Genomic DNA, 26,008 nt, shown 5'->3' on the forward strand with positions numbered 1-26,008 from the left:
TTTCTTGATCCTAAATCTGTGGTTTCAATCCCAAAAAAAGACATTAAACAAAGGTTTTTAAGTCATAAGAAAGAATGTTGTGCAAAGGTGTCTGGAAAGCTGCAATCTGTGATGACTTACCGGGACTACAATCTACCCACTGGTTTCCAATCCTACCTCTCTGGTGTCACTCGTAACTCTCATCGGTTTGTCTTAACACGCTTACGATTAGGAATTGTTCATCACCTTGTTGCATTTCCCATAATGAACTCTAGATCTGATATAGCATGCCCTTGTGACAATGCTTCTCGCCAGAGCTGCTGCCATTTTTTATTGTTCTGCAAATTTTATCATTTTTTTAGGGTAACATATTTAAAATCCGTCTTTTTAAAACACAATGTTCGTTCTACGAGGAATGCTTTACAGCTACTTAGTTCCCTAGAGGATATGGATATTTGCTTCTTCGTAGCAACATATATATTAAAATGTACAGCTGCCAGGAAAGCCATAGTTTTATGATATCTCGGACTGTGTCCTGTTTTTACTATGGCCTCCTGTCTGTATATTTTATTAAATGTACAGCTGCCAGGAAAACCATAGTTTTATGATATTTCGGATTGTGTTCCGTTTTTATCTTGGCTTCCTGTCTGTATACTTGTTTATTCATGTGCAATATATCATATGTATAATGTATGCATTATGTATTATAAATGAATTTAGTTTTCTTGGGCAACAGCCTTTGTACAGTACAAATCTAACTCTGGTCATATCATGTTCTTAGAACCCCCTCTTACTATGTTTATAATGGTTTTCTTTGATTGCCTTTTAACTGTCGTGTCCTTGATGCCTTTTTTTTAGCAATGTATGTTACATATGTAGGTGTTCTGCTTGTATGGTTTGTTTTACAAATCGAATAAAGCTTTTGAACTGAACTGAACTGACAGACTGTAGGAAACTGGCTCTCTATACAGTGTACTAAAATAAAGTACACTATGTAGAGCGTCCAAGGAATCCCCAATGGGTATACAGAGGAATGATGTTCATGTCTCGGGAAGCCACCTAATTACTGAATTTAGGGGTGTTGCAATGGGAGACAGCTAGTAGCCAATGTGCTACCTTACTTTAGGGTTTCTACACCCTTTGTGGGCACTTCCTGTGAGGAGAGGCACTGCCCTAACCCTGATGGGATGATTTCCCACCATAACAAGATGGTGGAGTTTCAGGAGGGAGGTTCACATCACCTGCCTTGCCTATGGGTGGTGTAGACTAAGTAGGGACCCTCCTGCTAATGTAAGTAATTTTTCACACCTTTCCTCCCACTAAACGTGAGAGCAAGAAAGGAGGCTTGGCTTATCCCACTATCTGGAGGTTCCTTAGTGAGATTTCAAAGGCTGCAACACCTTTGAAGTTGTTCTCGCCAAGGAAGGCCATCCTGTCCTGTAGGATATGTAAACCACCCCCGCCCAGTGAAAGGCTTTGTCTCTGTCTTCTGACAGCGTTGGCTCTCACCCCATGAGGTCAGAAACATGTCTGGTGGTGACAGGCTTTTTAAAGCAAGTCAGGAACCACACCAGTGCTTGGTAGGTTTTCAGCAGACCCTCTAAAAAGGTCTCCTGTGTGAATGTATTAAACAATCCACCACTGCTATCAGTGAGTATCAATGTCAGGAACCATAGCATTAACCTAGGTTTTACTTCCCAAGTAGTGGGTTCAATGAAAAAAGAACAGGCTAAGAAGGCTCACCGACTTCTTAAAAGACAAAAAGTATGTTTGTGGAGTTCCCTGTGGCAAAACTGGTAACACAGGATGGCAGCCGCAGTCAAGGAATGAAGTTACTGTTATAGCAGTTTAAGCAGCTGAAGGCACTCTGAGGACCACAGACAAGTGAGAAGCATGCATGCTGCCTCATTAGCGACACACTTGACTGAGGAGTTTCCCTGAGTTAGCAGTATTTATCTATACTTGCATGGAAAATTTAGAGTAGTGTTATAGGTAAAGATTTGTTACTCATGTTCCTCGAGCAGAGTTAGGAGACAATTTACGGTTCCCTTACAAGAGAAGAGTTTCCAAGTCATAGAAGGTATACATTTTATACAAGAATTACCTTGAAAGAGTCCATTCTTCAAGGCCGAATTTTGGGCTTCACAAGCTACACGAAAACTACAGCAGCGAGATAAAGACACTTACCTGAGTCCTTAAAGTCCTCTGTGACTTTCCTGTCTCGCCTTCCGAAGTAGTCACACAAGTATCCTACAGATTAAAATGTTATGTTACCGATAGTATTTTAATAATATTTACTTACCAAAAGACAAGAAGAAAAGCAGTTTAGTATGAATTATTATTTAGTATTATTATTTAAATTTATAAGGCGTGCAGCTACCCCAAGGGGTTTCCCGGCGCCGACAGGTAGGAGTGAGAGAATTCAGAACTACTGATTGAACAACCAGGGCATCACTTGTTTACGGAAACTACTAAAGACAGTTTCTTCCCACATAGAAATGAGAAGGGAGTTCCACAGGTTAGGGCTCAAGAAAGAGAATGACCTACCACCCTTCCTGGTCATTTTGATTCTAGGGATTACAAATCTAGACTGTCCAGCAGAACGCAAAAGACGAGGAGTGTTCAACTGAATTAGCAATTGCAAATATGGTGGGCTGTTCCAGATTTAATTTTAAACATAAATCTCAAGGGCTTAAATTTAACACTGCTTTCCACTTTTAGCCAGTGTAATTTGCGAAGAGAGCTGGAGGTTGACACCATCCTGGGTACCTGACAGAGCAGTCTGGCAGCTGCATTTTGAATCAACTGCACCTACGTATTGTTGCTTTATTGGAGCCCAAATATAAAACGTTACCACAGTCAAGTCTAGACGTAATCAGGGCCTGAACCACAGTATGTTGCACACAGAGGGATAACATCCACAAGATTTTTGTCAGCCTTCTCAGAATGGTAAAGCATGTCGCAGTAACCTTTGTGACTTGTTGCTTCATTGACAGATGATCGTCAAAGATAATACCTAGGTTACTAACTTGACATACTGGTTGGGGTAGCAAGCCCATTCGAGTGGGCAAATGTTTCGATCCCCAGAGGTCTTGGTCTTTACCTAAAATCATGACCTCGGTTTTATCTCCATTTAGTTTAAGCAAGTCGTACTGCTTCCAAGATGCAATTTCCCTCAGATCAGTCTGGAGGGCAGATGAATCAGAATCCCTAGCTGAAGTAAGGGAGAAGATTATCTGCATGTTATCCGCATAAGGAGAAAGGGACAACTCAGCCTCCTCAGCAAACTATATGCCAATGGACGCACACAGATATTAAACAATAGTGGAATGAATAAACCATTAAACTAAATTTGAAAAAAAGAAATTAATTTATTAGACTAACAAAAGACTGGACGATACACACACAAAAGACAGAAGGAAATTACAAAATAAAATCCAGAAAGTATAGAAGAGAAGCAAAGGTCTTAATATTGCGGGGTATGAAAATGTTGTTGAGGGAAATAATAATATTCTAGTAATTATAGTTAGAGATACTGAAGGTATGATTGATTGAATGTGTGCTTGTTTTTTAAGCTTCGATCACTGAAAACATATAGCCATAAAGAAGACAGGCAATGTGATAGAAGTCCCTCACAGAATAAGACGATGCAGTCTCTTATTTGGGTTCCCCTTTCCCCCCATGAAGACCTCCTAATCTCTCTAGGTAAATGCTGGAGATTGGAGGGAGCTCAGGAGGGGCATTGTGTTCAAGCACCATTCTGCTCCTATAATGATTGGGAACTAGCAGGTATTGATTATGGCAGAGTGAAGTGCCAACGTCTTTTTACTCACCTGAGCAGAATGTCCAAAGGGTTGGATTTGAAAAATGTGGGAGGGGCCTAGAGGCCATTCAAAAATAATTAATGGCAGTGAGAGAAGAAAATAAGAAGATAAGGAAAGAAGTGGTGGTTTCTAGGAAAGAAAGTATAGAATTAGCAACTAGAATGGATGGTTATTTAAAAGGAATGAGCTTTGCAGCTTCCTTCCTAGGAGTTCAGGCTTCTAACTCTTCCCTCACTCATAATCCTAGAAACACCACTCAAGTAATTCACCTTTTGTCTCCAGTGATCCAATTGGCCCCTCCAGAATGTTTTAGTGGTGACCCACAAAAGGCCCAATTTTGTTTTACCCAACGGTCACTGCATTTCATGTGCCACCCGTTAGTTTTCTCTGATGCGCAGTCCCAGGTTGCCTTTGTGTTGTCTTATCTAAGCGATGATGCAGCAGCCTGGTCCTTACCATTGGTTTCGAAGGACGCTCCAATTCTGTACAGTTTTGAAGATTTCAAGAAGGAGTTCATTTGAATTTTTGATAGAAGAAAAGTAGCACAGGCAACTGATAATGAATTGTTATAGTTGAAACAAGGCAATAAGGGTTTGATTGCCTAACTCACTCAATCCAACAAGACAATCGCAGAAACGGATTGGCCTGTATATAAGGGAGCAGCCTTGTTCTACAGAGGTCTGAAAGATGAACTTAAGGATGCTCTATTTCCAATACCTAATAGACCTACTGAAGTGTCTGCCTTAACAGATTTGGTTCTAGAGATAGACAATCAGCAGACGGAGAGGAGTGGAGAGAAAAGAAGACACACGTTTTTTGCTCTAGTGTGCCCAGATTTGATCGTATGAGGAGAGAAGGTACCAAAGGATCACATATTGGTCAAGCTGTTGAACCTATGCAAATTGGTGCAGTACGGGGACCTCTTTCCAAGGAAGAGAAGGAGATAAGGAAGCAGAACAAGCTTTGCTTGTATTGTGGGACAAGTGGTCATTTTGTTAAGATCTGTCCAAAAAGGCCTAAAGTTTCCCAGAAGGAAACTTGTGACACCACCAGTAGGAGGAGTTGTATTGGAGAGTGCTATTGAGGATACAACTCCAAAGACCCATTTATTGGCAAATACACTAAAGTCATCAGCCCCAAATTCTACTCTTGCGATGACGCTGAAGTTTGGAAATACAACTCTATCTGACATCTCAATAATGATTGACTCAGGGGACACCGGAAATTTGAGTGACCTGAAGTTTGCTCCAAGAATTGGATTTAAGGCTAATAGAAAGTCTATGAGCAAGGCAGTGAGGGTACTGGATGGAGCAAATTCCTCCTCCGGTCCCACTGTGAGTCATACTGAACAGGTAGAATTAATATATCAAGATGGTCATCAAGATATCATACAGTTTAATGTAATTGATGCCCCACAATTTCAAAGCATTCTTGGTCTCCCGTGGTTAACAGAAGATAATCTGGCGATTCATTGAGAAGAAAGACATATCAACATGAACTCTGAGCATTGTAAGGAGAATTGCTTTAAAAAAAACCTGAAGGATCCAGCTTAGCAGCCAGTTTGTGTGAAGAAGGATTCTGTGTGTGTGAGTAATACACACTGAAGAAATATCAGAAAGGTACCAAGAATTTCAGGACGTCTTTAATGAAGTGGAAGCAGAGAATCTCACTCATCATCAGTCATATGACTGTAAGATTGAGTTGGAACCAGGTGACAATCTTCCTTTTAGCAGGATTTATGCTTTGACTGAAAAGGAGGATCAACACCTCAATGAGTATATTTAAAGGTATCCAAAGAACGGGGTAATTTGGCTATCCCAGTCGCCTATGTCCTGCCCATGTTCTTTGTACCAAAGAAGAAGGAAGCAGATCTGCGACATTGTATTGATTACAGGGCTCTGAATCGAATTACAATCAAGAACTGCTACCCCTTTCCTTTGAATTCCGTTCTCCTAGACCAAGTTAAAGGGACTCGAACAATATACCAATTTCGATCTGAGAGGGGTATATCATCTGATTAGAATCATAAAAGGAGATGAGTGGAAGATAATGGCATGCACCAGCCACCTTCATAAATGATGTGCTGAGTAGTTTCATTGACAACTGTGCAATTGTATACGTAGATGATATTCTGATTTACTCAACATCTGAGGAAGACCATCATGAGCATGTTAGAGGAGTGCTGCAAAGTCTGAGAGAAAACAGCCTTCATGTGAAAATTGAAAAAAAAGAGCCTTCAATGTTCAAACAGTGGATTTCCTGGGTTTTGTTCAATCTGCTGAGGGTGTAACCATGGATAAGCAAAATATCAAGGCAGTAATTGAATGGCCCTCACCTACCTCAGTAAAAGAAATTCAAAGTTTTATTGGATTCACAAATTTCTACAGAAAGTTCATCAAATAATTCTCCCGGAAGGTAATTCCATTGACTCGATTATTGCGAAAAGGACTTCCATGTATGTGAGTCAAAGAAGCTGAGGAGGCCTTTCAGTCTCTAAAAGAGAGCTTTACTTCTGCCCCAAGTTTTAGTCCACGCAGATCCTTCAGAAACATTTTACTTGGAGATGGATGGCTCAGATCAGGCCATTGGAGGGGTTCTATCACAAAGGCATAAGGAAACCAGAAAGTTGCATCCTGTAGCTTATAGGTTATGAAAACTATTACCAGCAGCAGTAAATTACAGAAAAAGTTTCTGGAAATAAAGGATGCATTTAAGGAATGGAGACATTACTTGATGGGGCAAGACATACGGTAACAGTATTTACAGATCATAAGCACTTGCAGTTTCTCAAGACAGCAAGGACTCTTACTCACAGACAATTGCGTTGGTCCCTTTACCTTGCGGACTATGACTTCATGATAACTTACAGACCAGGAAAGAAGAATGGATATGATGCCTTATCCAGAATCAATACTGAAGGGCAGACAATGGTTATCAAGGGTCAGATGATAATCCCAGAGTCAAAAATTGTGGGAGCAATTGTGAGTGAAACACTGGATGACAACATTAAAAGTTCCCTAACTCCGAAAGAAATGAAAGAATGGGTGAATGAAGATTGTTCTAGGGATATCATAAATCATCTGCCATTCCACAATGGAGCCTTGTACTTGCCAACGCCAGAATTAAAAGAGAGACACTTATTGGACTGTCATGAAAGTCCTCTAGCAGGCCACAAAGGAATCAGTACAATGGAAGATTTGATAAGAAACCAATTCTGGTGGCCAAATATGAATATGAACATTAAGTAACACATTGCAGATTGTGGAGTCTGTGCATGGGGAAATCGACCGAACAAGCTCCCCCAGGGTTCTGGCAACCACTAACAATTTCCCCTCACCCTTGGCACACTTTCACTATGGATCTGATTATAATCTGCCCTCTTGTCATGGCTTTAATTCCATTCTAGTTATGGTAGAAGCATTTACAAAGATGGCCCATTTTGTTGCTCTTAGGCACATTCACATTCACAATGCATAAGAACTGGCACAAGAATTCAGTCTCCATTTAGTAAGAATTCACGGTATTCTAAAGGTGATCATCTCTGATAGATGGTCACAATTCTTGTCTCATTTCTGGCGGGCATTCACTCAAGATACCAAAATTGACCCAGATTCTCAACCAGTTATCACCCTGAGACAGATGGTTAGTCAGAAAAAGTTTATCAGGAATTGGAACAGCATTTGAAGTTTTTTCTGCTACATCAGGAAGGTGATTGGCCAGATTTCCTTTGGGCAGCAGAATTCACACTTAACAATGTGAAGAATGTTTCCACTGGTTATTCACCCTACTTTTTAAATCATGGTAGACATCCAAATGTAATAGTTAGCACTAAAGAGATCGCAGTTAGAGTGGTTAAAGACTTAGTTCAACACATATGGGAGACGCACAAGTCAGCCACAGAAAAACTGACTTAATCAGAAAATTTTACAAGACGTATGCAGATAAGAAGAGAATGGTAGAAAACATTTATCAGGTGGGAGAACAGGTATGGTTGAGCATAAAACACCTAAGGATAAAAGGGATCCTTGAGGGTTCAGCCTTCTTTTATTGGTCCTTACACCATTGAGAAAAAGGTGAGTCTGATGACTGATAGACTAAGGTTACCTTTACAACTTTAAATCCTCCCTGTGTTTCATGTATCTTTATTGAAAAGAACTTCACCTGGTTTCAGAGAATATGTACCCCTGAAAGGCAATACAAATGAAGGGAGGAGAAGAGTTTGAGGTGAAAAAAGTTTTGTACTCAAAACGAGTGCAAGGAAAGCTATATTATTTGGTTGATTGTAAAGGCTATGTACCAGAGGAAAGGTCTTGGGAAACACAAACAAAAGTCATTGCTCGAATATTAGTCAAGGCCTTTCATCGCCAATACCCCCATAAACCATGACGGAGGGGCCCATCCTTGCGGAGGGTTACTGACAGAAATCATAGCATTAACCCAGGTCTTTTCTACCAAGTAAGGGCATTGCAAAAAGAACAGGCTTAGATGTCTCACCCACGTCTTAAAAGGAGAAAGGCATGTTCATGGAGTTCACTGTGGCAAAAGTGGTCAGATAAGATGGCGGCCGCTGTCAAGGAAAAGAAGTTACAGTTCTAGCGGTTAAAGCAGCTGAAGGCACTCGAGGACCGCAGAGAAGTGTGAAGCACTTGCTCTACCTCTATAGCGGATCACTTCACGGAAGAGTTTCCCTGGAGTAGCAGTACTTTCTGATGCTTGCTTTTTAAATTTAGAGTAGTGTTTTAGTGAAAGATTTGTTGCGCATGTTTGTCGAGCAGAATTAGGAGACAATTTATGGGCGTCGGTTCAGTTACAAGAGAAAAGTTTCCAAGTCATACTAGGTATAAATTTTAAGCAGCTCTTACCTCAAAAGAGTCCATTCTTCAAGGTCGACATGTGGGCTTAACAAGTTGATTCAAGTTACAAGAAAACTACTGCGGCAGAGATAATGACATTTACCCGAGTCCCTAAAATCCTCCCTGACTTTTCTGTCTTGCCTTCCGAAGCAGTCACGCAAGTATCCTAGATAGTAAAAGTTTATGCTTGAGAGTATTTTAAAAATATCTGCTTACCAAAACACAATAAAAACTGTTTAGTTTGAATCAGAAATTGAACAAGATTTAGAAAAAATAAATTAATTTAATGGAAAAACAAAAGACTGAATGATTCATATAGAAAAAACTGCAGGAAATTGCAAATTAATATCCAGATAATAGAAGAGAAGCAAAGGCCTCAATCTCGAGGTGGTATGAAAATGTTGTTTGAGAAAATAATAATCTTGTAATCATAGTTAGAGATACTAAAGGTAGGAGTGATTGAGTGTTTGCTTGTTTTTTGAGCTTCCATCACTGAAAAACACATAGCCATAAATAAGACAGGCAAGGTGATCGCAGTCCCTCATAGAACAAGATGAGGCAGTCTCTTTATTGTTTTCCCCTTTCCCACCCTGGAGACCTACTAATCTCTCTATGTAAATATTGGAGATTGGAGGGAACTCAGGCGGGGCATTGGGTTCAAGTACCATGCTGCTCCTATGAAGACTGGGAGCTAGCAGGTATTGATTGTGACTAATTATTTAGACAAGATGTTTGGTACCAAACATCTTAGGAATCAGTGAAGCCATCACAGAGCTATGAAATTGGTGCTGAGAAGTATCCAGTCCATACACTATGGTTTCCCAGCGCACTTACAACATCTCAGAATAGATTGGGCATTGTAGGGACAAATCTGCTCATGCTGATATGCCAACACATTTGATATAGTGCACTCTACAGTAGGGCTAAAGGCCTGCAGTATGGGTGACTTGCCTACATCTTCTGCAGTGTATGGTTGACAAGGCACATGGGGCTGTTCGCCTTGTTGACTATTCACATTTCTCTGCGCCAAGACACACAGCCTGCAATGACAGAGTGCATAGACTTAGTGAGGGGTCTCTGGAGTGACACAACCAGTGCTGCAGCCCCAGAGGACCCTCTTCAGTACCCATGCCCTAGGTACGTGGAGAAACTTTCATTAATGACTTACAGGGGTTGCCGATTTTGTGCCAAATGTGATATAGGTTTAGGGAAAGAACACGGGTACTGGCAACCTGTTTAGCAGGAACCCAGTGCTCTGCAGTCAAAGTTGCATCAAAAGCCAGGCAAAAAGTGGGGGGTTTCTGCAACAAAACCCAATTTCCTACACAGACCCTGAAATAGAGCATTCTGGGTTGCATAGTGACAGACACCAACAGGATGCTGTCACTACAGGGGCGGTTAGCTGCAGGGACCAGTAGCCCATTGGCCATTGTCCCTCACACCCTCAACTCCCACTAAACTAGGATGTAAAGGGCTCCTCTGACACAAGAAACTAATTTCTAACTTGGAATCCAAGAAGAGGCACAAACAAGATGCCAACATCAATATCAGGACTTTGGACTCAGCCACAGTGCAAAGAGAGGACACGTGCGTGCCCTGAAGAGATCATATACTGAACCCAAGTGACGATGTGTGTCCTTGGTGAGAACTTATTGCTCTCAGAAGGAGAGACTTCAGTGGAAACCGGAAATTCGAAGCAGACTCCCCTGATTGGTGGCACCAGCAACTGCAACCTGTAGAAGATTCCATGTGCTGCGTCACACAAATTGCACCCCACTGGGCCTGTCAAAAGGGAATCAGAAGAGAAGTGGGGTCCTGTGATCTCAAAGTGGTAGCTAAACTCAAGTATATCTTAGAGCCACTAGTCCACTCCTGTCGACCTCCAGCCGCTAAGGTGTCTGAAGACTACATTTGCCGCAGCTAATGTATGGTGATCACTAGTCGGGTAATTGACCCCATCATCGTCCTCTCTAGCCGAAGAGCACCTCACAGCAAGAGTGACAGATGTCGTCAATGACCCCGCTGCTGTGTGCCTGCATCTTGAAGTTGGTGTAGTTGAGTGTGCAGCAAAGCATTGTTGGCACTCCCTGCCCCCTATAAATGACAGCTGACAGCTATCCTCTGCATATGGCGCCGCCAAGCAGGGTTGAGGAAATCCTGCTGTTAAATCTAGGTCCAGGGTCCCCAAAGGTTTCTACTCTCTAAGGGTAGAGTGTAATTGCTGCATTTTGACAGCTACTGTGGATCCCATTAGCACCAAGGACAGCCAAGTATCATCTTCACACGGTCTCCTGCGGCAAGGTAACACAAGAGTGACTGTAAAGTCCTGATCTAGGGTCCGATTGAACCTTAACCACAAGAGAACTTTCCTGAGCTCGTTCTCCAAGTATCGTATTGATAAGTGCATTTTTCCCCCATTGACTTTAAGGGTTAACTTTTGACAGCCTTTTAAAAGTTATTCACGAGGGCTTTGAAAGTCTATAATTTCAGATATGTGCAACATATCAAGTTTCTTCTGGTGCCTATATTTGCATAAAATGCTATCTGTTTTTATAAATTGGTACCATGGTTTCTTTCGAGTCGTGTCAGTTACTTTTTGTCATTGTTGGTACTTTGAAATGCTTCTAACAAAATTAAGTGAACCCACTTGGCCTTGGAGCACTGTTGCTAATCCACTTACTAGTGGCAAAATTGTTACAATTTTTACATATACCAAAACAAACAATCCATTGGTTATGATCAACAACTCAAACTCAAATAAATGTGATAAACCATCAACTGGTAGTTTTTACTCATATTGAATAATACACAAACATGATACACAATAACAAATTCATCAGTAGGACTTGAAATCCATCACATATTTAGAGGATTGCCCATGCATTTCGGGCTGAGAGGCCCTTCGTCCGGGGCTCAACCTGAAAAAATTAAAATAAATCAAATATAACTACATTCGTCTTTCAATATCCAAGGTGCAGACTAATACAGAACCACAGAAATTTCTATGTACAACATTTTAATTCAATGGTATGACTTTTAACATATGGGACTGGTGGACATGAAGGTGGCAACTATGACAATGCAAATAAGTGCACCTTAAGAAGGAAAAGAAAAAATGAAAAATAAATGTGAAAACTCAACAGATCGGAAGATAGTTTCTAAAAAATGTGGCATGCTGTCGATGTGATAAACATACACAATGTCAAAATAAAACGTACTCAACAAAATTCCAAGATGGAAGAACCATGCCCAAAGGCATGAGAGTCTGTCGCTCGTGGCAGCTGTAAGCAATGCGAACACTGTATCAAAAGGTAATCTGATATATCTGGATGTACACCAAGACATATAACTGTGAGTGATAACACAGGCTGATATACTAACCTCAGTCAATTAGTGAGATGGGAAGTCTGCAAAGAATGCACAATGAAAATGACACTGTGAATCACTTCTTCAATGGAACGTGGAGACTGCAAAATAACAGAGTTCAAAGTAACCATCTGTGCTGGAATAATCAAGATTCCTCACTAATCTCAAGAACAACCACAAAACCTACCTATTCTGTGACCAATAACTGCTCCTCCTACAACATTTCCAAAACCTGCCGCCTCACGGACGCGAGAAAACACATCAGCGGGGGAGTGTTCGCCTGACGATAATGTCTGCGCAACTACTGTAAACACAAAAAAAAACACAATGAAAACCTATCCCCGCTCACTAGCCCAGATCGGTCAATACAATCAAACGTGTAACCCTCAACGTACCTGTAGTCACAAGATAAAACCGGTACAAACATCTACTTCACGGACCTGCTTGGGGATGCAACACAATCCTGAAATGCCACGCACGCGTATTAAACCTGCCGTAAAAACAAACGACGGACAATGCCCGCATCATATAAACAACCCGCGGAGTAGTAACGAGAACTACCTCCGCCATCTTGAGAGCACCGAGAATGACATTCCGAACCATACTGAATGGTCAAAATAACCGCAACAATGATGTGCCTCGTGTGAAAAACATCAAGATAATCAACATTCCGAAAAGGAATGATTCCCCGCGAGAAACCGTTGTCATGTTCAGACTCTTGAGAAAAAAGTGAAAAAAAGAAAAAGGAATAGAAGGAAAAATAAAATAAGAAAAGCTAAGATGCACATTAAGTATATCCACAACATTTTCATTGCATACATCATTCCATAGTGAACGGTATGTTAAAAGATGATACTAGCCATAGCAGCATTGTAACTGAATCTCAACCTAAGACCTGGCATGTCTAAATACTGTGGTGCAGAGTTAAAGGTAACAACCTAAATCCACTCTATCATTAATCCCTTTGGGATCTTGGGTTTCTAAATGTCTGATCCAGTACACTTTTTTCTGAAGAAGAGTTTAAGTCATATCTCTTCCCGGTGCGGGTCTCACCACTTCAAGAACCTGAAATTTCAACTGGGGTATGGTCGGTCTATTTGTGGTCCAATGCACTGCTAAACTGCTGTTGGGATTATTATTCCGAATAGTACTTTTGTTTTCGGAAATGCAAATCTTTATCTTGCGCTCGGTTTTGCCTATATATAATAAAATTAAATTAATTAAATCAATTAAAATTTAGGAGTGCCCCTCCCTATTTAGTCAATACTTTGAAATGCTTAACACATGTTCCTCTGAGTACGCCTGATTGATCAAGTTACACTACCAGGGCAGAGTAAGGCTGCTAAGGGGGAACCGAAGGTCTACCTTTGTGTTAGTTTTAAATGATAAGGACCATCAGCCAAATCATATAATACTTCCACCTTGCAACAAAAGGGCAAAACCTGTGCCCAGGCCCTGTAAATTAAATGCTACTAGTGGGCCTGCAGCACTGAATGTGCCATTCGCACCAGTAGACTTTCAAACCTGTCTCAGGCAATTGCAAGACCTGTGGGTGCACTTTACTGCCAGTTCAAATTGGCATTTAAAACCATTTGCCAAGCTTTAAACTCCCCTTTTTGTTTTACATATATGACACCTGTCATGACACCCATTACGCCACCCAATAATTTGGTGCAATGCTCCTTAAGGAGCTTATCCCACTTTAAAACCCAACCCTGTCCCGTGCATCCTGCTCACCAATGATTTTATGTGGTGTTGACTTGTGTATATATTATGCATACTGATTTAGAATCGTAATCGTTATCTGATATACTTGTGACTGCTCGTTGGTATTGGGAAATATGCAGCCTTGTTGTATGCACAAAAAGGGACTCGTACTTTATTGAGAAACTCGTTGGCAATTACTGAATCTATTCGCAGAAGTGAGAGAGCTTGATTCACTTTCGTCGAAGCTACCGGCAAAAGGAGAACAGTTTAAACGCATACGCACGTAAGAAAATGTGCGCGATGCTTCAGCAGCCGTTCGGGTGTGGCACAAGTATAAATAGCCACACCCGACTTTACCAAGATGCTTTGCCTTCCTCCGAGTTCAAGAAGACTCACCTGTCCTGCTGGTCCTGTGGATTCTTCGACGAGGCAAAGCCCTGGAGCCAACGGAAATCGCGAAGACCCTTCATTAAGCTGCAATGAAAGAAAGAAGAACATTAGAGAGCTAAGTGAACATTTTTCTAACTTAATGCAGGCCCCCACCGCAAGCAAGCAGCAACTAAAGAAATATACTTACTTGGCATGATTCAAAGACGATCATTTGAATCTTGGCTAAGAATAATTCTTTGGTCCTGAAAGAGAAAGATTTAAGCCTTTAAAGACTTTAACCAGTGAACGCTTTAGTGATTTAAAGAGAACATGTGTATTTTGACCTTTGTAACATTTTAAGAATGTGTTATTCCTATTTATGATTTTCTCATAAAACATTATAGGTTGTGAAGGAACAAAATTAAGAGGGTTAAAAGAGTAAGTGACGCAGAGAATGGAATGCTCAAGTCTACAGTATTAAAGTGGTAGTTCCTTGGTATAGAAAAATCAGTAACGTATTCCAACTCTTTACGTCTTCATGTAGGAATACAAACTTCGCCACATGACTGCCCCCTTGATCTCCACGAAGACCATAAAAACCTACTCCATCTGACTTCACAACGACAACACGGACCCGACGCCTAACTTCAGAAGTCACAGGTAGGCTCCTCTTTGAGTTTAAGCAAAAGGAATGCAAATCTTAGTATAGGATAACAGCTTAACAGCCAAAAGGAGTTGAAGTTACAATATTCTTCCTTATTGCTTCGCAGGTCGACAATCAAGGAACAGGTAGCGTCTTTGATACGGCCCTCATCCCTAAATTCTATTTAATAACCTTTGTGTTAAATAATACATCACTGGTTGTTACTTAGAGCCAAGGGAAGTTGGTCTATAACGTTTCTGCAAAATCTTCTAACAAGCATCCTACTGGTAAGAGTGCTTGAAAATCTGACAGAAGGGAAAGCCCACGAATATAATTTTGCCCAGACGTTATGGAGCCAACTGCTCAGTCTCTTTACAGGACATAGCAAGAATTTTGGCTGATATAAAATCGGAAAATGCCGCCCTTAGAAGGGATATCACAGGCCTACAAACTAGCATTCAAAGTTCTTATGTTCCAAACCCAAGCACCTGGAGTTTTCTGGCCGCTCAAAAATCAGTGCTGATACCACCAACGTTTCAGCCTGGATTGCAAACTTTACATACAAGTTCTACAAACACTCCTACCCAAATCCAGGTTGTGACTCCAGTGACAGTTCCTTTAGTACAACCAGAAAGATTTTATGGGGACTGCAATAAGTTTACAATCTTTTTGAATCAATGTAATTTGCATTTCATAGCTAAACCTACAGCCCTTCCTGATGACTCATCCAAAATTGCCTTTATCTTATCTTATTTAGGAGGAGATGCAGCTCTTTGGTCTGTGCCACTTGTAGAACGAAACAACCCAAAATTTTTGCTAAGCATGTTTTTGTTCAGTCTTCAGATCATGAATTACTTCATCTGAAACAAGGGTCATCAGATTTATTACATTATATTTCTCAGTTCAACAGATTAGTTATAGAAGCAGATTGTCTGGAAGGGAAGAGGGTTTCTCTTTTTTGCAAGGGTTTGAGAGACAAATTAAAAGACATGATTACTCAAATTCTAGAACCTCCTGATGACATTGAGGAATTCATAGATTTGGTAGTGAAACTTAATCACCGTTTATCAGAACGTAAGGGTGAAATAGGGACAACTGATCATAAGGTATTTTCTTTCAAAGATTAGCTTCAAAGCTGAACCAACGACAAAAGTAGACTTGGGAGAACCCATGCAAATTGGTATGATAAAAGGACCTCTCTCTAAAGAAGAGAAAGAGAAAAGAAGAAAGCTAAATCAATGTCTTTACTGTGGCAAAGCAGGACATTTTTTTGAAAGAATGTCCAACACGTCCTAATAAACTTAAATAAAAAACTACTGATGCATGTTTAATTCAGCAATCGGAAAACTGACATGCTCGACAAAACAAAAGGTCAGTTTGTCAAGTGAATTATCTAGCTTGGCCTCCATAACTCCTGACATAACTTTTCAACATCTTAGTATAAAAGTCTCCTTAAAGTCTCACTCAAGAGAAGAAAGAATCTGGTCAGTTAATGCTTTAATTGATAAAGTAGCCACAGGCAATTCCATTGACACGCACTTTTTGCAAGAATTAAATTTAAAGTCAGAACCAAAACTTCACCCAGAAATAGTTAGAGCTGTTGATGGAAATGAATTATCTTCTGGACTTATACAATACCATACTGAAACTCTTATTATGACATGTTCTACTATACATAAAGAAGACATCACATTTGACATTATAGATGCTACACAATTTCGTCTTATTTTAGGAGTCCCATGGCTTATGAAGCATAATCCAAAGATCGATTGGGTGAAGAAAACAATTTTGTTTAACACTGATTTTTGTCATTCTACTTGTTTACAGCATCAGGTGTCAAAACTATTTGTTCAAGGATATGATTTTCCAAAAGACTCTAAAAGCGTTTATTGTTGAAAGGGGTCCCAATGGAATATTCAGATCTCATTGATGTATTCGATAAAAAGAAAGCCACCCAGAGATTTTGATTGTCGAATAGATTTAATGCCTGGAGCTACCTTACAATGTAGCAGAATATATGCTCTCACCGAAAAAGAAAATGAGCACCTAAGAGAATATCTAGATGAATATTTAGCCAATGGCTTCATTCGACATTCCAAATCGCCTGTATCTTCCCGTCTTTTTTTTGTATTACGAAAAAGGGGGTGAATTTCGCACGTGTATTGACTATCTTTAGAAAATTTGACTATTAAAAATAGATATCCGCTCCCACTTATTCCAACTATGTTAGACCAATTAAAAGATGCTACCATTTACCCCAAATTAGAACTGCGTGGAACATATCATCTGGTGAGAGTCCGAGAGGGTGACGAATGGAAAACAGCGTTTCATACCAAATTCGGCTTATATGAATACCAAGTCATGCCCTTCGGACTCTGCAACGCTCCAGCAGCACTCCAGTTTTTTATAAATGAGGTCTTGAGAGGTTTTTTTGTTGTTTGTTGTGTAGTTTACAATGATGATATTCTCATTTATTCAAAAAACACTACAGAACATGTAAAACAAGTAAGGGCAATTCTTCAACAGCTTCTTGAAAATTCTCTATTTATTAAATTAGAAAAAAGTACCTTCCATACCACAAAGGTAGAATTCCTTGTTTATGTTCTTAGTCCTAAATGAATTGAGATGGACCCAAAAAAGATCCAGGCAGTTCTCGACTGGCCCAGTCCTTCCACTGTAAAACAAATTCACAGTTTTTGGGGATTTGCCAACTTTTACAGGCGGTTTATTTGTAATTTTTCTCAAATATTAATACCAATCACCATATTATTACAAAAGAATGTAAAATTTGAATGGCAATAGATGCAGAAGAAGCCTTTCAAAATCTAAAAAATAAATTTACTTCAGCTCCCATCTTAATGCATCCTGATCCTTCCATTCCCTTCATAGTTGAAGCTGATGCATCCCAATTTGCCATTGGGGGAAATTTGTCCCAAAGACATAAAGATTCTGGTCAGATGCATCCAATAGCATATTATTCAAGAAAATTAACCCACACAGAACAAAACAATGCTATTGCAGATAGAGAGTTGTTAGACATAAAAGCTGTGTGTGAAGAATGGCGTCATTACTCGTTAGGTGCTAGACATCCTGTGACAATTTATACAGACCACAGAAATCCACAGAGTCTACGTTCTGTAAAAGCTCTTACTCCACGACAGTTACGTTGGACGCTCTTCTTTAATGATTACAATTTTGTAATTACTTATCTTCCTGGAAAAGAGAATCAAAAGGCCAATGCCTTGTCACGTATAGGAATTCCCGACGAAAAAGGTTTCTTACCAGATGCTATTCAACCTATATTGTCTGACCACTGTTTTCAAATTAGAGCATTTTATACTGATGTTGTAGATGATATCAATCAAAAAAGAGTTACAAGAAAAACAATAACGAGTGGCAGAAACAAAATCCTTTATTGTAATTAAAAAACGAATTGTTGTACATGAATGAACACATTTTTGTACCCACAACATTCCTGCAAACTCAAGTAATACAATTACATCATGATGCTTTAATATCTGCACATCCTGGTATAAAAAAAAACTTACCACTTAATTAAAAGGAAATTTTGGTGGCCATCCATGTTTTTGGATGTTCAAAAATATGTTGAGACCTGTGTTATCTGTATACAGAACAAAGCACAACATCAAGCACCTAGTGGTCTTCTTCTCCCTCTTACGATACCACCCCAGCCTTGGCATACAATCTCTTTAGATTTTATAGTTGAGCTCCCTAGAACAAGTAATGGTTTTACCACCATTTTAACCATTTTTCTCAAATGCCTCATTTTGTCCATCAGCTAAAGAATTAACTCAAATATTCTCTAAAGAAATAATTCAATTACATGGAATTCCCTCGGTGATAATTTCAGACAGAGGCCCCCAATTCATTTCTCATTTTTGGCAACATTTAGGAAAAACTTTAAACATGGATATCTGCTCTTCTTCTAGTTATCACCCTCAAACTGATGGTCTTACAGAAAGAACCAACCAAACCATAGAACAGTTCTTACGATGTGCACTAATAGAGGATGAACTAGAATGGTCAGAAATGTTATGGATTTCCAGAGTTTGCTTACAATAATAATAATAATAATAATAATAATACTTTAGTGTGCATGGTTATTTCAAACCTTTACAATATTGAGGAAAGGAAATTCAATTTATAAAACGTAAATCAGATTTAAAAATGTTAAAACAAAAGTTCCGTCCATAAAACACAAAAGACAAGAATACATGGTGAAATAGCAGCAACACAATTAAAGGAAGCTTAACATATTGTCGAACGGTCTAATGATCTTAAAAACAATTTAAGAACTAGATTCTTCTTCACTGCCAGCCAAGGGGAGATAAAATACAAAATAAAAAATAATTTAAAAAATAAATAAATAAATAAGAAAAGGCTAAAGTACAGAGAAGAATAGTTAAGTTATAATAACTGTTCGGGATGTCCCTAATGTGTAATCAATACTAATCAGTGTAAGAGAAAGTCATAGGTGTCCCTCTAGAGGTTGGTCTTCTGGGGTACCGTTGAGCTCACCCTTTGGACCATTTACGGTACTACTCGATTAGTTCGGTTCCTTCAATGTTTTGAAGCGGGCCTCAGCTGTTTCAAAAAATGTTACCATTTGACAGCTCAGTTGGATGTCATCCCCTTTGAAGCAGGATGGCACTGCTTGCCTACAGGTCCGTATCTTGCGGAAATTAAAGAGTGGATACAAGAAGACGCGTCGATCTTGGGTGAGCTCGGTACAGGTAGTGATAAAATGGACTATGTTTTCCTTGCCATTCCCACAAAGTCCGCATGTTGTTGGTGAGTGTGGCCGTAGCCATGGAGGTAGATGGGCCGCTGATGGCAGTAGCCCTAGGCGAAATTTCAGGAATTTCTCTTTTATTTTTTTGGTAAAACCCATCTGCAGATAGGTTTGAGGCGAGGGCGTGGTGTACGATTGAACTGTATGCCATCCATGAGCCCGCTCTGTTAGGGCGGCTTTGTCCTGCAGCAATGATTCATTCCGGACTGTCTTGTTGACCACCTTTTTAAAGGCTACTGTGGAGACTGGGAGTACCCAGAGTTGCTGTAAGCCAAGGTCCTCAATGGCTGCCTCCAAGTACCTCCTTGCCGGGCATGTTTCTTTATTTTAAAGTTCCTTCCACAGGAGAGCGTTTAGGGTATTCGGGTCTCCACTGCTTAGTTTGTGCCAGGTTTTTATATAGGCTCCCTTGCGTGCCAGCTCTTCTTTTTGTAACCCGAACTCAAGTCTCATTTGGGCAGGCGATGAATACCTTGGAAGGCCGAAGATCATGTGAAGTGCTTTTGCCACTGTTCTATCTAATAGAGGAGCATCCCTCCCTCTCATATCTTCACTGCCATAAGTGATGGCTGGGATTAGCTTTGCCTGTATTAACTTTATAAGAGGAAGTAAGCTTGGGCCAGGAACTGTGTTTTTTAAGTTTCTCAGTGCCGCCGCAGCGGTTAATCCTCTCCTTTTTATGGCTTCGCGTTGCGGCGTGAAATTGCCCTTGTGGTCTATGATGACCCCCAAATATCGATATTCGCAAACCTTTTCTAGTTTTCTGGATGACAAGAGCCAGTTTCATGTTGCTTTCTTTTTAGAAAGATTAATACACATAACTTTTGATTTTTCGCGGTTGATGGTAAGTCTGTTAGCAGCGGAATATCTTGAGGCAATATCCAACAGCCGCTGCAGGCCAACCGGGGTCCGGCTGATGAGTAACAGGTCGTCTGCATAGAATACGTTTGAAATCTGTGAGCCCCCTAGCTTTGGAGCGTGCGAATTACAATCATTCAACAGTGTGGATAGATCTCCCATAAAAAGATTAAAAAGTATTGGGGCAAGTACACAGCCCTGTTTTACTCCTGTGTAAGGTGGAATCCTTCTTGTAAGATGGTCGCCGGTGCCCAGCCTAACTTGCACCCATGTCTCGCTATGTAGGAGAATTAATAGGTTTAAAAGCAGTGGGGGAATGTTCAGCTTGTGTAACTTTTCCCACAGAAGGTTTCTGTCGACATGATCGAAAGCCGAGCTATAATCAATATAGCACAGGTAGAGTGGATGGTTCGCTTCTTGGGCTGTGTCAATTAATAAAGAAAGTGCTAAGATATTAGATGTAGTTCCCATACCTTTGCACAAACCTGTTTGGTTGTATGGGATTGCTGAGACATCAGCTGCCCAGGATGACAGTTCCTCTAGAAGCAGACCCGCAAAGTATTTAGCCTCGTTATCGAGCAGAGCCACTAGCCGATAATTTTTTGGGTCGCTTTGGTCTCCCTTTTTGAAGATGGGCGAAATAATGGCTCCCCTCCATGATGATGGGGATTAATGATGTCTGCAGAATCTTGACGAACATTGGTTTAAGGGCAGCTGCCCAAAACTCGGGATCTTGCTTAAACAGTATGGGTGGGATCCCATTTGGACCCGGGGCCCCCTCGCGTCTTCCCTTTGCTATTCTGTTACAGATCAGTGCACACTTAATTACAATTGTCTGATCTTGCTGTCGGAGCTCATGGCAGTCACGACTGAGTATTAAATGATCCTCGGGGCAGTTTGTGAGTTTGGAAATTCCTTGGATGTTAGTATCAGTACCCTTGAAGTGCATGCTGAGGAAGGTTATCCAGTCATCTTCTGGGCCAAAGGAATTAATGCCTTGACTCCGCTCCATAGACAAATTATTGATCTTTCTCCAAAATTGGGCGCTGTTGTTTGATTTGGCATCATATAAGAGTTTGGCACACAGGGACTCTTCTGATTCTCGCCTTAATCGCCAGACCAGCCTCCTGCGACCACGATTTAACAGCCTCAGTTTGTCCTTGGCATCAGGGTCTGTCCTTGCCCTTCGTAACTTTTGGCTGATGAGAATTTTTAGATTTTTTAGGTGAACATTGTTTGCAAAAGCGTGATTATGATACCACGTTTGATTGGCAGCATTGCCCCCTCCTTCAAGCTGGTTTTTCCTCTGTGTTTTTCCCATATTTTTACGTAATGTTTCTGTAAATTTCTCCCAGCTGGCGATTAGGTCCGTTGTTTCATTTTGGGCTTCACACACCAGGAAGCTGTACCTACATCCGGTGACAGGGAGGCCGTCCGTTTTTTTAAGACTGATGTCCTATCGCATACATGAGAAGACGGTCAGAAAAATAGAGGAAATAAATGCATAAGTCGTCCCTCCTCTAATATACCGGCAGTTTGAAGATTTTCCACTGCTAGACTCTACAAAGGGGATCGTATTAGTTAATCTAAAAAGAGTGCGGTCATGTTGACCAGACTCTCATCCAATCATACTGTGGTCATCCTTGGTACAGCTTTCATCTTTATCAATGAAATTGTAACTACAGGTGGATGTTAAATAGACTCTCACCAACTGCAAACCACAGCATAAATGACCAAGCAGTCATACATTGTCTTCGGCTGTGTGTAAATCTAAGACTAGTCCTTAAAGACTAGAGAGATAAAAAACGTTCTGAAGAAGGTGTCTCATCTTTACAAAGCACCGAAAAGCTGCGTCGACTTTTGTTTTTTTTTCCTTGAATTTTTTATGAATATGTTGGTCTATGTATTGATTTCAGGGTAAAGCCTTGGATTGCTGTTTTAAAATAAATAATCTGATGTTTTTAAAATTTGATTTATGTTTTTAATATATTGTATTTTACAGATTTTCCGCTGACGTTGTATGTACCTCCTGCACATTCATATTGTGGGTTGTTTAAGCATGTTTGTGGTTAGACACTATTCGGTTACTGCCTCCCATGGTATTACTATAGCAGACGGTATTACGACTTATAAGATACTTTTGTTACTTAGGGACCTGTGTTTCTTTACAGCGTTGTCTACCCTGTCCCTTATCGGTTCAGAGGGTACCTCCTTTTTTGTTTGAACTGGTCGTTGTACTATGGAATGTTGCTGCTTGGGGACGATCCCCTGGGAATCTCCCATTAAGCGCTTGAAGACCAAGTTCTTCAAGTGTTACTAGAAGTCGGTGTGCTGCTTTTGTACTTCTTCCCCCTGAAGAATTGTCCTGAGAATATTGTTCCAATGCAAATGGGTCCTCAACGGTGCTGACTTCCGTTGCCGATTTATTGAGCATGTTCTCATTGAAGTCGCCGCTAACAATCAGGCTGATGTGTGTTCTCTGCAGTTAATAGCTTTATGAGCTCTTCTTTCAATTGCAGGACTCCTTGCTTCTTACCTCGGGGATGTAGGTAAAGGTTTATTAGAATTATCTCCTCCATCCTTCCCTGGTCTAGAATGGAAATTCGTAATACTTGCATTGCATTCGGAGAGTCTAGATTGTATGGTAGTGGCACTATTGTACGCGTGCTTTTTAATGAACTGTATGTGACAAGGCCTCCTTTTTTGTGGCCAAATCTTGCAGACTGGGTTGGAGGAGTAAAGTTCAGGGTAAAGCCTGGAAGTAGTGGAGGAGAGTCTGATCAGGTTTCTTGCAGGGCTATGATGTCGAAGCTTTGCAGGTAAAGTTTTAGTTCCGAGTCCATAAGCTTATCCCCAATGCCGTTAATGTTCCAGGAGCAGATTTTGAGGCTTTTGAGATTTTTCCCAGTTACGGGCTTGTCATGTCAGTGTTTTTCCGACTTGTTGTTTATAGTCCTGCACAACCATGTCCAGTCTAAATTAGTTCGCTCTTTCACGGGGTATTGCCTTCTAACGCCTAGTTCTTTTTGTTCTAAACTGACCGGGGTGTTGCTGCGAGCCCCTCGCAATACAGAGAGCGAATGAGGGTCCTGGTTGGCCTGGTTTTGTGCGTTCCGATGTAAGAAGTTACATGCCAAGGGATCTGGATATCTAGGTTTTACAAATGGGCGAAGTATTATGCCCCAGCTATTGAGCTTTGCTTGTTCATTGAGCATGCTCTCAGCCAACTCTGTTGTGGCCCATACTGTTTTGGTAACTTCCAACCCTGGATGTTCCGGTGAGACTATGAATTTCACTGAGTCTAGATCGCTGGTGGATATGTTTGTTAAGCTATCAATGGAGTTTAGCAAGCGTAGAATGTTGCCCCTGTTTAGGATGTCAAAAGCGCCCCTTGATGTGTATTCCGGGATTAATAAAATTTTGGGGTTGCCTAAATGCACCTTTATCCTGTTAGTACCGCTCTGCGGGGTTATGGAGGTGGTCTCACCCCTGATGGAATCCTATGCTGGCCTTCTCTGGTCAGGAGCCTTTGGTTCATCTGCTCCTATTAGATCCTGGTTTGGAGGACTTCCTATTGATGTGGCTTCTGGGGGGTGGTCTAATTGTGCCCTGTTGCCTACATTGGGAGATGTTTTTTTATTTCTTGTGGCACTCCGGTTAATAATAGCTTTTTCCCCACATTCGTACGGACCCTCGCTGGTATTAGGTTTTATAACTTTTACGCTGCTCCTCAGGGCGGGCCGTCAACTCTTTTTGGAGTTGTCGTGTTAGGAGTCTTTATTTTCCAATTATTTTTCCTTTGGGTCGTATGCCTCTGATCCTGATTGGGGAAGGGGCATGAGTCCAGTTCTGTATCTGTCTCGGGGCTCGTTAGAGCCGAGTTGTCAAGCATTAGGTCTGGAAGCAGAATGCTGACTTGGTTGTTCTTAACTTTGCCTTCAGCCAGAGTGCCTAACTTTAACTTACGACCCTTCCTCCTTTGTTTTCTACCCCGCTTTGGGGAGCGCCCATGATCCGGCGGGGCCTCCTTTTGGTTGGGTTCCCGAGTGGGAACTGGGTCACTATTTGCTGATAATAGGGTTTCTCCTTCCCTGGTATGTCCTTGTGCTCTTAATGGTGTTGCATTTTCCTTTTCTCTTGCCAACTTTTCTTTTTGAATTTGGGGGAAGAGATCCTCAGATGGTGTCAGAATATCCCTGTTGTTTGTTTGCCATGCATTGTTTTTCTTCTCAAGTTGGCCCATTGGTGAACTGTTTTTGACAGCCTCCCTGATACCTGTAAGGAGGTTATCCATTGCTCCAGGGAGTGTAGCCATCTTATCCACGATTGCTATGCCAGGACAGTTTGATTGTAAAAATGCTGTCTCCTCTTGTGCCCTTTTGACCAGATTATTCAGTTCAGCTAGCTTATTATCAATGTTGGAGACAAATACTGATAGTGAGTGTAGAACTGTTAACTGGAGATCCATTTTATCTGATTGGTATTGGATGGCATTAACAGAAAGTTGCATTGTATGCAAGAGAGATTCCCATATGTCTGCCTTAGCTTGCGGTGTTGGGATCATGGTGCTGGGTTGCGAGGAATTGCATTTTGGGCTTCTTGCAGCTTCTTTTCGGACCACATGAGGCGGTGAGTTGTAAAAGGCCACCAATTCTTCCCACTCTTCTTGCGTGGGATACGAGGCCTCTGTGTCCGAAGCTTTTGGTGGAATGGAGACTGAGCTGACCTGCACTGGAAGGTGACCTCGAGGAGGGGTTAGGGGTTGCTCAAACTGTGCCGGATGGTGGACTTGTGCCCCAAGCTCGTGCGGCTCCGTTGCCGTGGAGAGTTGCTCGGCAAGAGACTGCCCCTTTGTTTTATCATCTTGGTCTGCAATCGTCCCTGTGCACTTGTTAAGTTCTGGTTGCTCTTGCCTGAGGTCTTGTGGTGAGGGTGTGTTTTTCTCTGACATAAGGTCCTGTGGTAGACCGGGGGAGCCTTGCCCTGCCTTTGTTACAGGACCTGAGATCCACAAATTCAGATTACTTCATGTGCTGGGTACTGATGCCGGAATTACTGAGGCTTCTGATACGTCAGGTATACTAGGCACCTTAGGAGCCATTTGAATCCCTGGATTTTCCTCAGAGTCTCTGGCGATGTTGCGCCAGTCTTCTGGGGAGCATTTTACTCCCGGTGGTTTGATGGTGTCCTTCTGGGTCCAGTTTATTATAGAACCCGTGCTCAGGGCACTCTGGGTAGAATCTTGCTGCTTGTTCATGGATGCCTTTGTTTTTAATTCATGCGGCTGGGCCGGGATTGAGCCCGGGTCCGAAACGGGGCCCACTTCCTGATGGTCGTCGCAAGGGTCACCCCTCTGTGGAACTCGCTGTAGTTTCCACTATGGTTTTCAGTCTGTGTAGTGTCTGGGCAATCCCTGTCGTCGCTGTCTTTTTCTTCTCCCCCCCCCCCCCTCCTTCTCCATCTTCGTCGTCCATCGCCTCTGGAGGGGGCTTTCTCTTCAACCCTCTCATTGGCTCTTTCATTTGCTCTGTCTGAATCCCTTGTTCTGATGCGTAGGAAACCGGTAGTATCGGAGTTGGCAGGTTGTTGGGCTGCC

The 26,008-nt window shown here is 41.3% G+C and overlaps 1 protein-coding gene across 3 annotated transcripts in view; it reads right to left on the reverse strand.

The window, feature by feature from the left end:
- LOC144825154 (uncharacterized) overlaps positions 1-26,008 on the reverse strand; it is a 285,935-nt gene that overhangs the window by 10,217 nt on the left and 249,710 nt on the right. For 2 of the 3 annotated variants that reach the window (XM_078684023.1, XM_078684022.1), the window contains 3 exons: positions 14,307-14,361; positions 14,126-14,203; positions 2,167-2,229 (listed from right to left, as the gene is read on the reverse strand). In XM_078684023.1, coding sequence (XP_078540149.1) covers positions 2,167-2,229; positions 14,126-14,203; positions 14,307-14,361 — 196 coding nt within the window. Of the gene's footprint in view, positions 1-2,166; positions 2,230-11,496; positions 11,575-14,125; positions 14,204-14,306; positions 14,362-26,008 lie in introns of those variants that run through there. The other variant, XM_078684024.1, reaches the window with a different exon arrangement.

The sequence above is a fragment of the Lissotriton helveticus genome, chromosome 3_1 (genome assembly GCF_964261635.1).
Source record: "Lissotriton helveticus chromosome 3_1, aLisHel1.1, whole genome shotgun sequence".
Taxonomy (NCBI): domain Eukaryota; kingdom Metazoa; phylum Chordata; class Amphibia; order Caudata; family Salamandridae; genus Lissotriton; species Lissotriton helveticus.